The sequence below is a fragment of the Trachurus japonicus genome, chromosome 16 (genome assembly GCF_045865225.1).
Source record: "Trachurus japonicus isolate A0001 chromosome 16, Traja_1.0".
Taxonomy (NCBI): Eukaryota; Metazoa; Chordata; class Actinopteri; order Carangiformes; family Carangidae; genus Trachurus; species Trachurus japonicus.
This window is the reverse complement of record NC_140922.1, coordinates 12481496-12496534: the sequence shown is the minus strand read 5'-3', so window position 1 is coordinate 12496534 and position 15039 is coordinate 12481496. Positions and strand designations below refer to the sequence as shown.

The 15039-nt window shown below is 39.4% G+C and overlaps 2 protein-coding genes across 2 annotated transcripts; one reads left to right on the top strand and one right to left on the bottom strand.

Moving 5' to 3' along the window:
• The first annotated feature begins 636 nt into the window (after positions 1-636).
• LOC146971930 (uncharacterized) lies at positions 637-5695 on the top strand. The gene is made up of 7 exons (XM_085801603.1): positions 637-778; positions 865-990; positions 3365-3505; positions 3931-3984; positions 5097-5159; positions 5256-5360; positions 5505-5695. The coding sequence occupies exons 1-7, from the start codon at positions 637-639 to the stop codon at positions 5606-5608; spliced, it is 735 nt and encodes a 244-aa protein (XP_085657729.1). The 3' UTR covers positions 5609-5695.
• A 1074-nt stretch (positions 5696-6769) lies between these two features.
• LOC146971929 (uncharacterized) lies at positions 6770-12254 on the bottom strand. Its single transcript, XM_085801575.1, has 11 exons — positions 12050-12254; positions 11794-11863; positions 11546-11591; positions 11125-11235; positions 10782-10925; positions 9071-9161; positions 8851-8885; positions 7970-8080; positions 7728-7756; positions 7512-7617; positions 6770-7309 (listed from the first exon to the last, which is right to left on the bottom strand). The coding sequence occupies exons 2-11, from the start codon at positions 11860-11862 to the stop codon at positions 7038-7040; spliced, it is 1014 nt and encodes a 337-aa protein (XP_085657701.1). The 5' UTR covers position 11863; positions 12050-12254; the 3' UTR covers positions 6770-7037.
• Positions 12255-15039: the final 2785 nt, after the last annotated feature.

Below are 15039 nucleotides of genomic sequence, written 5' to 3'. Positions count from 1 at the left end.
GGTGCCTGACTGTGGAAAAAAGTGGAGGCTGGTGGAGTGCCTGTTTTTGTGCACTGAGCCCTGGGGGGTCGCGACAGAGAGACACAGACAGGATGAGAGAGTAGGACAGAGAAGTCTCAAAGGCAACGATCAAAGTGTCACAATGAGTCATCACTTTACATTTTATGAATAATCCCCTGACACACTGCTGGTCCCCTGCTCAGTCTTCATCTCAGAGGGTCCCAGGTCACATCTTGTCTCACCTCCTCCTCCACTGTAAGTACTGTAGCAAGACATTTTACAGCCTGTTGCTCTGATAAATGTTCCGTCTTGTTGATTGATAATGTTAATGTCATCTCACCTGCAGTATAGGATTTTAGGTCGGTAGATTGTTTGGATTAGTATAATGCTAAATTTCTAAGTCTACTTGATTTACATGTGTTGCATTCTTTTCAAATCTGCATTTTTTGTTTTTAATGATTAACTAAGTGTCTGTCATGACTGTGGATGTCACCTGTGTTAATCTTTTGCTGTTATCATGTTACTATTCTCTTATCTGCCAGAATAAATCATATCTTTCCTCCTTCTCCTTCTCTTCCTTCTGTGTATCCTCCTCTCTCTCTCTTTTTTTACTTCCTCTTGTTTCCCTTTTCCTAGATGCAACCACTTTGTTATATCGCCCTTACTGCCCTGTGCAGCCTGTTTTTGCTCTCTTCTGCGGTTTCCATACAGTGCAATAAGTCACAATATCATTGGCCGGTCAAAGACCCCTCACTATGCTGCAACAAGTGCCCACCAGGTACGATGGCGTTTTTTTTTTCATCTTGATACATCTAACAGTTGTGATGTAGGTTGTAACAGGTCATATTTCCTGGTGTGTTACAGGTCAGAAAATGAAATCGCGTTCAGAAAACAATTGTGAGATTATCTGTGAGCCATGCAAGGGGGACCGATACTCAGAATCTGACAACGTGGATATGTTTTGCAGTATCTGCACATCTTGCCTACAATGTGAGTAATTGTCTTTTGGGCTGTACATGAGAGATCTGAAGCGTGTTACGGTCTACTTCAAACATATAACAGGGACAGTTTTGATAATAGCAATGATATTAATGCAGTGCGTGTGGTGTATGGTCACAGAATTTGCTTTAATGGGGTGATTACTTTTTCCTTAATGTTGCCAGTTTGTGCTCTTCGATAAAAGTTAAGAAGAATGCTGGAAATCTTCAGAAACTGAGGTGAATCAGAAAGCAGTACATAGCAATGAAGACCAGATGAGATATGACCTAGATATTTTTTGATTACATAATACTATAAAAACATGTTGTATTTACCCCCCACCCCCCTGTGTCTGCCTTTTGAGGATCATGTGTGAGTGAGTCATCACTTCTCTGTGATCGTGACCAACAACTTCGACCAGTTACAGCACAAAACCTTAAAGAAGACACACTTAGCTGTTAGTCAACTCTGTCTGTACATCATGATTTCAGAGAAGTTTGCCCATAGAAACCTCATATGTTAGGGGGATTTCCCTCTCTGTCTGTGATGGTGGGATATAGTCAGAAAGAGATGAACAAGAGGAGGGGAGGGACGGTCTAAGAAACCCTGAGTGAACCCAGGTCTGAAGGGGGGTTTAGCAGGGTGGGATTCTTCATCAGACATGATAGCATCAGCAGCACAACCCACCAACGGTGGCAACGACAGGAGGAGGTTCAAAAAGTAGACCATCGTCATGTCAGTGGAAAAAAATGAAAAACACAGAAAAGTGGTAAACATCGGAAAGAGCAGCAGACACAAAAGACACTTATTACTCAGGTCTCTGCCGTGCTACAGGTGAGCAAAAACAGACTGTTATGCTTATTCTTAAATGTCACTGTGGAAAACGGTGAAGAGAGAACACACAGAAGCGAGTCTGAATTATGGGTGCATGAATATTTTAGCATTTACATTGACTTTTACTCTTTATGTACTGACTGGGGTTACAGTGCATCTGTAAACAGACCTTTAAAATCTGGCAATACAGTACGTGCAGAAACCTTTGTGAGGCGTCGTTGTACAGTTATCTTTTTTTAGAATCTTAAAACTCTTATTTAGAATCTAGGGTGATGAAGGTGGGCGTTCAAAATGTCAATAACAAGGCAGTCCTACATATGCTGACGCTTTAAACTGAAAAAAGGGGATGGAAATTTATTCAGGTGGAAGTTATTCAACCCACACAATAATCTCACACACTTATGCAATACAACTGTTTTCTCTCCAGTTGGTCTTTGGTCGTTTGTCAGGGAGCTACAGTATCATTTACAAGGATATGGATCAAAGAGAGCACCATGCCAAATATTATAAACTTTGCGACTCATATTATACCGTACAGTTGCATTTTCTGTCCTTGACATCACTTCAGTTATTGCCCTTAATCTGCCATCAGCCATAAATGTTATGTTACTTTTTCATTTGATTGCATAACACAATGCTGTAATCTTAGAAAAATCCTCTGAAATAGTTTTTTCCTCATTTTATTGTAATGGATTATCATGGGACAACAGGGTGGGGGGAGCAACTTGCTCAAGTCCACCAACTGAACCCGATTGAGCTGGACTCAGTGACCTGAACTGTGACCTCTCGCCTCGCAGTGAGGCCAACAAGCTAAAACAAAATCAACATAAATCACCAGTTGTAACATTAAATTCACTTCACTTGCAGTTTTCTTTTAAGTTTTACATTTTTAACAGTGCTTGTGAGGACATTTTTTGTTTCCAGTGTTGTGAAATAGTCAGGTATAGCTGAGGAAAGAAGTCGTCTGAGATTGCGATTGATTTTTTACCTGATAATATCAGTTAATGTAAAAACTACTCAGATATGAAGTCTCTCTGAACTTTGACCGCAAATGACATTAAATTTGACGTCTTCATGATTGTCATTGTCTTAGTTTTATTACATTTCCTAACATTAGTTTCATGAAAACAAATGAGAAGTGATGACTCAGTATCAGTGGAACTCATATGAGTAGTTTTCTGTTAGCTAATTTGTAAGATCGCAATGAGGTGTGCACATTAAAGCATCCTGTTAGGATGAAACTGTTTAATCAAAATGAAATACTGCTTTCACTGAGACATAACAGTTCCGTCTGACTCTAAAGAAATGGTATCTTAAAGTGATAATAAAACTGTCTTATGACTTAAAACTAGACCCTTTACCTGCCATGCCCAATTTGTGAGTCATTTCACATTTTCTGATATATGTCATGTTTGAACGACAACCTTTGTGTGTGTATGTGTGTGTGTGTGTGTGTGTGTGTGATGCTCATAAACATACTCAGAGTTATGATTATGCTTCTCATAATGACAGCTGTTTTTTTTAAATTATTATTATTTTGTTGTGTTTACAGCAAACATGGAGTACAAGTCACACTGCAATGCCACTCATAACGCTGTGTGCAGATGTAAAGCTGGCTACAGATGCAAAGACCAATCTTGCACCGCGTGTGAGACAGACACCATCAGACCCGCACTCCCTACATCCACTACAAGTAAGCCACGCCCTCCTTCCACATGGACCTGTTGAAATAGTGAAAAATGTTTTGAGCACTTTCTGCATTACTGACACATTTTACACAAGTTAACCTGGGTTTCTCTGTTCACAATGTGCTCCATCAATCTCAACATTCAAATACATTTTCACAATCTGAATATGGAAAACACTGGGAAACTACACACACATCACTGGGCAAAAGTGAAAAACAACACGCACATCCTCTTGCCCAGTTTTGGGTGGGTGCTGGACCAAATAAGAATTACATGTAAAATCAGGAAAGTCTGAAACACTAAAGGAGCTCCAATGCAAGTATAATTTATTCACACATGACGTTTCGAGCCCAAACTTTACTCATTTTACATGTGTGCATCACTAGCGCAAACATAGTAGCCTAACATTTTTTTCCCTCTGTTTTTACAGCAAACATGGCACCCAAGACACGCCAGTCACGTACATCTCCTCCATCCACTACAAGTAAGATAACACCCAAATTAGACCTGCTAAAACAGAAAAAACACACTTGCTCTTGCATTTACACAAGTTAAATTTTATCTTTCCTGGTGGGTGGTCGGCTGCTTAAAATTAACAGTGCATTTGCTCTGCACAAATGCACTATTTCCGTCAATCCGCCCCTTCAAATCAATGTTCATACAGATGTTTGAAAGAGACAAACTCTAATAAAAAAAAAGAAGTCTAGATATGGAGAACTCTAGGAAACTAAGTTTACGCCAAGATGTTATCCTAGAAGTAACCATATGACAATAAACTGTTTCATTAAGCCTTTTGGTTCAGCATCTATTGCACCACAACCACCATCCGACTTGGGTGTGGTCTGAGATGCGGTCTCTTGCTCTCATAACCTCACATTACCCTGATTTTGGTGTGCTGGCTGAGCTGGTCGCTGAAGAAGGGCAGCCACACTACAGTATTAGTGTTACACCATCTAACTTATCCCATTCAACAACGTGAATTGTGCAATTTTGTTCACTCAAACACGTATAACAGAGTCATTTTATTTCTTGTTCATCAAAAAATTGCTTTTACGAACTATTCTGATTTTCATTTTCTGATGATAAAATTGTCTTGTTTCATAAAATGTCAATGACAATGTCAACTTTATAGCACATTTCATATGACGAGCATAAACTCAATGTGCTTCAGAGACAGAAATAATAATTCATTGCACCTATCTGCAACCATGTCAACACAATACTAACCACAACAACACTGTGACCATGGCAACATGTACTGTAGCAGCAGTCTACAGTTTTCCTGAATGGTTGCTGAGCTGAAATGCTGGATGCCATACTGATGTAGCCAGTGAACATTGGCTACACTGGTACACCCCTCACGTGTTCCGACCTCTTTAAAACAACTGTTTGTTTACACTAAAGTATCCACGGAGACCTGACCCCCACACACACACAAGGTGACACAAGTTAATCATCAATCGTGTTAGGATGATTATAAATCCTAATGTCGGTCAGAGTGTATAGTTGGAGCTCACTGTCTAATTTAAACCATGAACAGGTGAACTATTAACGCCCCACTGAGCTCATTTTTTTTTTTTCATCTTGTCCTTTCAGCCTCCACACCTAAAGCCGTCTCAACAACCGTGACACCATATAGGCCTACTAAGCCAATGAAAGGTAAAGTTAGCTAATGGTTGTGTTCTGATGAAATGATTGAACTCTTTCGCCCGTGTTATTGCATTTTCCAAATGTCTCTCTCACACATTCGTACAGATACGATCTGGTTCCTGGTGATAATTACCCTCCTGTGTATCGGGATTGCACTCGCTCTTGCAACAAAACTCAAACCCTTCCTGCGCTGGATCAGATTCAAGCATGGTAAGCTTGCCAAGCCATAACCCTGCACCCTAAAAATTCAGGCAGAGCATAGCACCACTGTCATCTTTTTTTGTGTGTGTGTGTGTGTGCATAAATGTATGTTTTGATATCTAATTCTAAATCTTCAAAAATCTTGTTGCACAGGCTACTTTCTGGCTGTGAAAGAAACACCAAGCCCTGTGGATGAGGAGGTATCCAAACCTGTTCAGGAAGTGTGTGGGAAATGTGACCAACCTATTGATGTGTGAGCTAAAGACCAGCTGCGTGCCGAGACTGAAGTTGGACGAAGAAGACGACAAGAAGTCAAGAGGACGTTTAGTGACATCAAATCATTAAAAACATCTTTTGTTGCTTTGGATGTCTACAACTAAATGGGGGGGTCAACTGGGACCACAGAGGATGTACTTAAAGGGATAGTTCACCCAAAATTGAAATGTCACTCATTACAGTATCTACTCACCCTCATGTCGACTAAGGGCTGGGAGAAGTTTCAGAGTTATCCGTGGCTTCTCTGAGTTACAGGGGGTCTCGGCGTAGCAGTCCAGGTCCATATAACGGTTGCAAACAAAAAGACACTAAGTCTATATTTCAAGCTTGTGTTGTTGCGGAAGCTTCTCGAAGCGGGAAGAGGAGCTTCCGCTACAAACAAGCTTGAAAAATAGACTTATTTAATTTTTTTGGGGACAATTTCGCATTTCGGGGCTTCAATACAAGACGGACATTACATACGAGCAGCATGGAGGTATTTGGTGTGTCTTTTTGTTACGAAGACAGTTGGAAAACATTTGCAACTGTTATATGGACATGCACTGCTAGGCCGAGACCCCCTGTAACTCAGAGAAGCCACGGATAACTCTGAAACTTCTCCCAGCCCTTAGTCGACTTGAGGGTGAGTAGCCTAGAGTGAAATTTCAATTTTGGGTGAACTATCCCTTTAATGCTTCAGGAATGATACAGTTTCCTGAGAGGAAATATGACTGTTTTACATCTGTGACGTTGATCTGATGGAAAAAATTACTATTACAAAGGGTATAAAAACATAGAGAAAAAGAATGTGGAAGAAAATGAAAATATGGAGAGGGACATATCCAGGAGTTAGAAATTGTGCACTGTGTTGCTAAAAGGTGGTATGTACTATGGTACACAAAAGTAAAAGATATTTCACATCTTTACATTTCTATGTATATATAATGTAAATAAATATATATATATATGTATAATATATATATAAATTGACTTTTTGCTGCTGCTTTGTAGTTCAAGGATACATTCATAGCCATGAATATTTTGTAATAACTTTTTCTTCATTCAAATTAAAATTTCATTGTAAATAAACTGCCTCATATTTATGCAAAACATTAAAACAATCAGGTCTTATATTTTACAGTGATATTTATCAAATAGTATTTACAGGATTTATTAAATTACAACATGGAAAAATAAATCAATCCCCGGCTTTTCGTCACAGAATTAAAGTCTCTGGTTCTTACCAACCACAAGTTTCCCAGAAACTGCAGGAAATAATAACACCATAGAGCATTGTAATCTTCACAGTTTGCCAGAGGAAGATGTAATATGCTCCGTGCTCATCTGTAGTTTAACAGTTTTATAATCCCTTCCTTTAAAAGGATGCGTTTAAAGGTCATAGTCGTAACCATCTGGGAATTCTGCTATGTATCATAGCTCTTCCTCTTTGGACACATGGCAGTCCTTCCCTTGTTCTTGGGAGGGGAAGAAGATGCTGTCAATCTCTTCGCTCCTCTCTTCCTCCGAGAGATGAATACTGGGAGAGGAGGTGGGATGACACACATGACAATCTCTTTCTTCCTCTTCTTCACTTCCCACTGTCTCAGCTATCTTCCCTCCTTCGATTGTTGAACCAACATGCCCTGTAAACTGGCTGAGGAAGCTCAAGATGACTGTCCCTGGATTGTGGAGATGGACCGGACCTACAGACATCAACGAGAAAGGAGGCACACAGACAAATGTTTTAGTTAACCTGCTATACCAACATATAGTTTATAGCGTAGACACAACAACGATTCATAACACAAACCAAGATGCATCTTTCACTTCATAAAAAACTTCTAAATGACCCCAAAAGGTCAGTCAGCTATTTCACATGAAAGTTGTCATTTCATTCATCAGTACCTAGATTGGCTGCTGACAGACATGGTGGCTGCTGCTTTGCACTGAATGAGTCTCTGGGGAACTGATGACTTGGCTCCTTTGACTTGTGAGAAGCATCTAGCCTTTCCTAAAGAAGAACATGTCCATCAGTGTAGAGAAAACAAAGTCATAGTAGAGAAATGATTCCTTGTGTGTAAATAATGCTAGAATGAGCACCGGGGTCCTTTAGATACTTACCTCATTAGGCCTCCACAACTTTGCAATAGCTGAAAAAGAGTAAATTAAATAATAAGTCACAGTTATTGATTTCTTTACACAATAAATGATGATTCAACACAACTATGATTCACATAGTATAGGAGAGCTGATGACAAACCAGTGATCACAGTCAAAATACACCTCTGATGTCAAACGTTTCGTTGTTTCCAAGAAATCATGCAACCAACCGAACTCTGTCCTGGATGTAAATGCAATCTTACCTTGCTTGAAACATGTTTCATCTCCTGGGCGACAGAGGCAGAACAGAATAATGAGGGTCAAACATCCCAAAATAACCACAGGACACAAGATGGCTGTCAGGTGGCCGCTGACTGAAAGAAAGACAGAAACAAGAATGAAGAGTTTATAGTAACACTCACATCTCTGCAAGGCTCGGGCACAGCAATGATTTTATCCAAATGGTCATTCTCACAATAACAGTGCTGATATGCTGATGTGAAACATGTGCCTCTGTTGTTTAGTGTTGTTTAGCCCATCATCATGCTAACATAATAATCAAGGCAAGTCAGTCCATATGAACAAATTTGAATTCTGACCTGAAGATGGTGCTACTGCTAAAGAAAATATATCAAAGAAACGACAACTATTCAACATGAATGTTGAGGAAGCTCAAAGAGGGGCAACAGCAGCAGCAGCAGCTAGCTGTGGCACATCCTGTGGCACATCCTGTGGCAACCTAAGATGCCAGTGACTTGCAACAGCACCTGCCATCGCTGCAGAGGAGATGTTACTGACATGCCACCATCTGCTTTGTGAGCCTCACGGTGCTAAAGAGATGCTAAAGTTTAGAACATATATTCTCGCCATCTGCAACATGGCACATTGCTATTTCGCTGCCACCCATGGGCAACCTGTGGGTTATTTTTGGAGAGAGTATGATCTTATGCAGGGTAGTTAAATCGGTTTCACTGCAAGTGGTGGTTTGACAGATAAGTGTTAAGTTGCATTGCCTCTAGTGGTAGCGTGCTGTTTGTCAACTTTCAGAGGCACTAGAGGTCGATCAAACACCTCGTAGTTCATCACTGTGTCTCAAACATACTGACATCGATTTTCCCCCAACACTCATACAGTACACACTCACCTGCACTCGGTGTCGGAGGGACTGGCTTCTGGCATCTGTGTCAGATACAGGTGCAGTGTTAAGAAAGTTGACTACCTCGAATATAGAACAAAAACTGGTTGTGGTGTCTGAACCAAATGCTAAAGTAATCATAATATAATAAGGCAACGTGGGAGTTAAAACTCCACTCTGTCTGTGGTCTGTTGTGTAGCTACTGTATCTCAGGAAGTCAGCGACTCACTCAGGAAGTTGACAGGGTGTGCTTGAAGTGCTGGCTGAGGTTCTGGTATGTCCTGAAAGTAGGGAAGGCCTCTTCGTAACATTTGCTGCCACTGGAGAATGAAAATATCACAGGTTTGGTTTCAGATTCTGAAGGGCAAAGTTATGTAAACCTAAACCAAAACTACTGGCATGTCTCAGCATTGGTAACATCCTGGCAGTAACAGATCATACACAGGTGCGTGAGAAAAGTCTGCAGGCATGGAGAGAGTCAGTATAGATTTGCTCTTGTTATGATGCCAAGACAAACCAATCTCAAACAATTAGAGGAGGTTCTGATTCATTTCAAGTACATGTGCTGTGTGAGGGAGATTTTTCTGCCACAAAAAGATCATATCATCATGTCTGACTGTAAAACAAAATCTCTGACTGGACGACTATGCCTTATCTCCCTCTGTTGTGAGATATTGACGCTTCAGGATTTCAATTTTGCCAAAAGGTTCAAAAATTAGCTTTTGTCCAGTTTTTGAGATACATTTTTTAGACCTTGCTAATTTTTAACCAGATTTTAGTCATCGAACATCTGGTTATCAGAGAAAAAAACAAATGTTATACACTCAGCTTCAATTCCCTCTAAGACGTCCTGTGTCTGCAGATGAGTATCTGAGGATTTGTAACATAAAGCTGCTTAATTTTTTTGTTTCTACTGGTTTTAACCCTCTGATCTGTTGGTTACGGACACCACTGTCAGTCAAAACCTCCTGAACATATAACTCATAACTCATAAGTTATTAGAGAGGCAATCGAACACTCAGCACCCAACATCTCGTGTGCTGCAGGCCAGTAGCATTGGTGACACACTGACTACAAATCTGAAATTGTTTATTCAGGCTTTGAACAGTCATAATCTGTCTGTTTCTTTGATGTTATAATTCAGCTCAAGCAGCAAAAAACTTGTAAATAACATCTGGAGTCGAACACAAATCTTAGATTATAAATGGAGCCTGTTCCAGCAGCCCTTTCCCAACATCCCACTTTAATGACTAACAGGACTCAAAAGACAAACAAAAAATGTTTGAAGAGGATTTTCCAAAAGGTGGCAAGATTAATGCTGTTTTTATTAAAGGCTTACAACTGATCAATAAAGCATTGTTAAATTATCTCTTAACAAATATTGATAAATCGTGCCTTATCAGTGATAAGTGGTCTTTTTTTTGGAGAGGGTAAGAGTTTTAGACAGTCTTCTAAATAATCTAAACTATGTCACCCCACAGCTGATCTCAAACCATTTCTTTCAATTTACATTTACAGTTTGGGAGATTTTTAATGTTTCATTATTTCCTATGATTGATATTGATGGTGAACATACTGATCTGACAGGGACAGGATACAAATATTATTCTATGTACTTATCTAGAACTAAAACTATATAAGTATAATTAAGTAATATGAGTAATTTTGGTTGATTGTCACTTTGTTACTGCTGTGATGGTTTCTCACAGGACTGTTTACCTCACTGAGGGGGCAGCCCCCTAAGATCAGAGTGGAGCCTATCAACATTTTTGATTAATGTCACGTGTAATTAACACGTGTAACATCTTTGGTATCATTGTTGGTCATCCTCTTACAGTGGGTAAAATCCCTTTAGAAGCACATTTGTGTTTATTACAAGGCCCCCTGCTGGCTGAACCCTGTCTAATCAGAGTTTGGAAACTGCACTGCTTGGTATTTACCAGTTGAGGGCGTTTCTGGGACACAGGATCTACAGTTGTCTTCAGTCGAGAAAGGGACCTTGTCGATGCATCTGAAACCAGCCTCACAGACGCACTTCAAATCACGAGTACTGCTGCAGTTCCGAACCACCTTTAGATGATAATCTAAGACAGAGGACAACAGTGGAGACCTTAGTTATTTAACAGCAGAAGTTCATTTCAAGATATGAAAAGGTATCATTGTTGTTTTAATCTATATTTTCACTTAATTAAAGAAACCCAAAGTTCACTGCCATCATTTCAGTCCTGACAGGGAAGGGTGAAATTGGTAAGTTAGTAAAAAAATGACTCATAGTTTCTTTACCTGCCCTGCAGTCTCCAAAGCAGCGATGGCAGCTGTCTTCGATGTTCCAGTCATTTGTGAAGCTGCCAGCAGGACAGGGCTCACACTCTGCACTAGACTTTTGAAACTCACCTGACAGAGCAGAAAGAAACAAATGAGAGCAACCGGATGACAAGAGGAGCAGAGACCGCCTGCTCCTCTAGGACTGCATATCAATGAAGGATGTGGTCATATGGCATGCAATATGCGTCATTTTTGATCAATGCAGACACAGAGACGTGCAAAGAGAGAGAGAGAAAAAGGCACAGAGGAAGAACTATAAAGTCATTTCCAAATACCAGTCAGTACTGATTCATTAATTGCAGTCATAGTCAGATTTGGAACATACAGGAAAACTAGATGCAGAAATAAAAGCTTATGACAGGTATCCTGAGTTTCTTACCTGGAGGGCACAAATGTTTGTCGTTGTCAGAATAAGACCTCTTAGTCTGTTTATGGATTGATAGAGATATAAATTAAACACTATAATAATTCAGCAAAGTCCTGAATAACTTAACACACAGGTCATGTTAACACACTTTAGCCTTTAAGTTATTTCTCATTCTTCAAAAGCAAACAAGCAAAGGTCTCGTTTTCCTGTAGCTATTCGATGATTTATGTAGATAAAGTGAAGAGGAAGGGCTTTGTTACCAGTGGAGAAGTGAGCACTAACTGTGCAGACAACATCAGGGCAATCACGAGGTATTGCACAAGTCCCATTCTGTCAAGAAAAACGTGGAGCAAATGGCAGATATAAAACACCACTTTGGAAGGTGGGGCACATGATGTTATGTTCATTACACACAACAACAAAACATCACATCTGATAAATAAGGTTACATTCAAACTAAAGGGTGGAAATTTAACAAAAGAAGAGGTTAAAAAAACTGCCAAATATTAGGCCTACCTTCAATATCATGCGTCTTTTGTTCTCCTCCAAATGTTTTGTTAACTTCCTCTATTGTAACTCTCTCTTTCTCTCTCTCTTTGTCTTCTCATACACTCTGCCCATCCTCTGTGTCACTGTTTCCTTACCTGGTTACATCTTCCTGTCTTCCAGTCTCCCCCGCCTACTGCTCTCTTATCAACGTACTGCTGTCCTGTCTACACCTCTACAGCTCTCGCACACAGACCCATCCACACTGTGACTAATGTTTCTGCATCAAAGCCTCATCACTTTCCGTGCAAACTGTCACATCTGACGGAGAATGAAGAGAAAGACTCAAATGTTCTCAGTTTAGTGAACGTGTGTCAACAACAGGATGAGGGAGTAGATCTTTTTGATAGCGGCGGTGACAAATTCTCCCACAGCAGTTACAATATATTTCAGTCATGTTTGATTGATTTTCTTAGATTTCCTTCTGACTGTTATTGTTTTCTCACACAATGTTTTTTAGCAGAATCTGAAGGTCAATTACTGTAAAGAGTTTGTCCAATTTAAAACAAATTCCTATATAGAAATCTGGCCATGCAGAAAGTCATTCAATAAAGAAGTATTGAGATCCATTCAATTATGTCAAAAATACTCCCAATAATCCTAATTGACAGTACAATTAATTGCTATTGCTCATGAAAGTATTATGTGTTAAATGCACTAAAGTATCAGAGTAATACAATGAGATTAGAGAGCCAACAAAAAAAACCCCTCTGCTTCAGAGATAAACATCTCTGAAGCGAAGCGGGTCTTTGTGGGATTCAAACCTGTGCTGCCGCAGCCTTGCTATTGGCTACAATTTGCAGGAGCACAAGTTGTTTTTTTCTGTGAGCACCGCACGAACAAAACTTCACTCATCTCCATCTCCTCTTTTTCTTCTTTGTAATTTGGTTTAGCCAACTCTTTAATTAGCGATTGAAACATATCATTGTGCGTTTTACAAACAAGCACACACACCATCTTGTTGCTCAGTTGCATCTTTTATTCTTTCATTCTCTCTTGACATGTTACATACTGTTGCTCTGCATTGAAGCCTTTTTTTTTTTTTAGCCGAAATTACTGTGTCTTGATGTTTAAAGCTGCAAAGTCGCACATCTGGAGAACTCCATCAATAACCAGGATTATCATCAAATTGTTTGTGTGAGGCCAAAAATGATCAAAAATAAGAAGTGACAAAAAGAAAGAAAGAAAAACCATACACACGCGCTACATTACCGTAATTACAGTGAAAAGCTTCACAGATCAATCTGGTCATTGTATCTTAATTGAAAAGCAGTTCAGGTGTGTGACTGTGGACATTCTCATTCTTTTGCAGTCTTTAAACACAAGTATATATTTCAAAGCTATAATTCCTTTATACGTATAATATCAAAGCCATCATACAGTCATTTTTGCTAAAGCATTTGCATTTCAATAGATCATATTTTTTACTTGAGTTATTTTTAAATTGACTTTACTTGGCAACCACGTACACTCATAAAGAAAGTACCTATGGAAAAAAGAGTTCCATTGTTATCTGATTTATATACTCACATTTTGTAGGTGTGATTGTCAAAAGACAGCTCAGTCTGACATTTTACTCACTTGGACATACTGGCGATATCAAATTAGTCCTGTTAAGTTTCAAACTTCTTCATGTTGTACATTTGCCCCAGTAAAAGTCTTCTTTTTAAAAACACTCACTGTACATAACACTCAAAAACATACACACTGGCACATGCATACATAGACTCAGATAAATTCACTCTGTGCATGAAAGTAAAACTATACAAAGGGAAATGATGTGTTTTATGTCTCACACAATATATCTCTGACATCTGCGTCCAGCATTCAAATTGTAGTGAAACGCTGAAATCAGCATCCAGCTGATTCCACCAGCCACACATGCATCCTCCTGGTTTTTATTACTGTAACCGTGAGTGTTGAAGAGTGAGTTGCAGTACAAGAAATAAGAGTCACCGGGTTCAATCACACATGAGGAGCTACAGTCAGGACTATATTTAGACAACAGTATCTGATAACAGTGATGATTGGCAGGGGGGTGTTCCCCCTGACAGTGACAATTTCCAGCAGTGTCCTCACACGTTTCAGTGTAGCAGTGTGTCTGAGTTACACTTTATTTTGAAATGTGACCAGAAAATGAGGTATGTGTTTATGTTAATTTATTATTCTAGTACCTCACCTGCGATGTGTAAAAGATGAGGAAATATGAACAGAAGGAATATAGTACATCCTATTACAAGAGTGTTGATATTTTTTCTTACATGTTTTACAAGTACTAGTGCTGATTGTTTCATATAGTACATTTTTGCTTTGCTCTTCCTCTCTATGTGCAAACGTTTATAGGCTCAAAAATAGGTTTAGTTTATATACATCAAGCACCTTGGTGAAATAGCTTCGGCAGCTATATTTAGTCATTCTGGGTTTTTTTTCAGCAATTTCCTGTTGATTCACAATATGACCATGTTAATTTAGTTTTTGGCACAAACTGGCTGACGTATTGTTCTTTCACCATCTTTAAAATGATTTCATCATGCAGCTCTGTTCTAACAATATAGGACCTTCGCGCTATACTAAGCATTACTGCTGGAAATAAGATACGTCATTAACAGCTCCTACCTGACTTCACCACAAAGTAATGTCTTGTGTGAGCGTCGGTGTTACAAAATGTAGAGCAAAAGTGACTTCAGATCAGCCACCGCACATGTCTCTGCACTGCACCGACAAGATCCTTCACTGCTACTCTGGGTTTCTCATGCAGCACCATTTAAAGAAAAAACCTCAGACAATCTTGTCCGTGACGTTCAATGCATTTAAAATGTTTTTTTTGTTTTGTTATGAGTTGCTTTAAATGACCCTGTTTATGTTCCCAGTTTCCTTAGAAAGGCTTCATCTGGCTCAGCTTTGTTATGTTGCAATCTCACTTTCATCAGTTACCGCTGAGAGATTGATGCAGGTGCTTA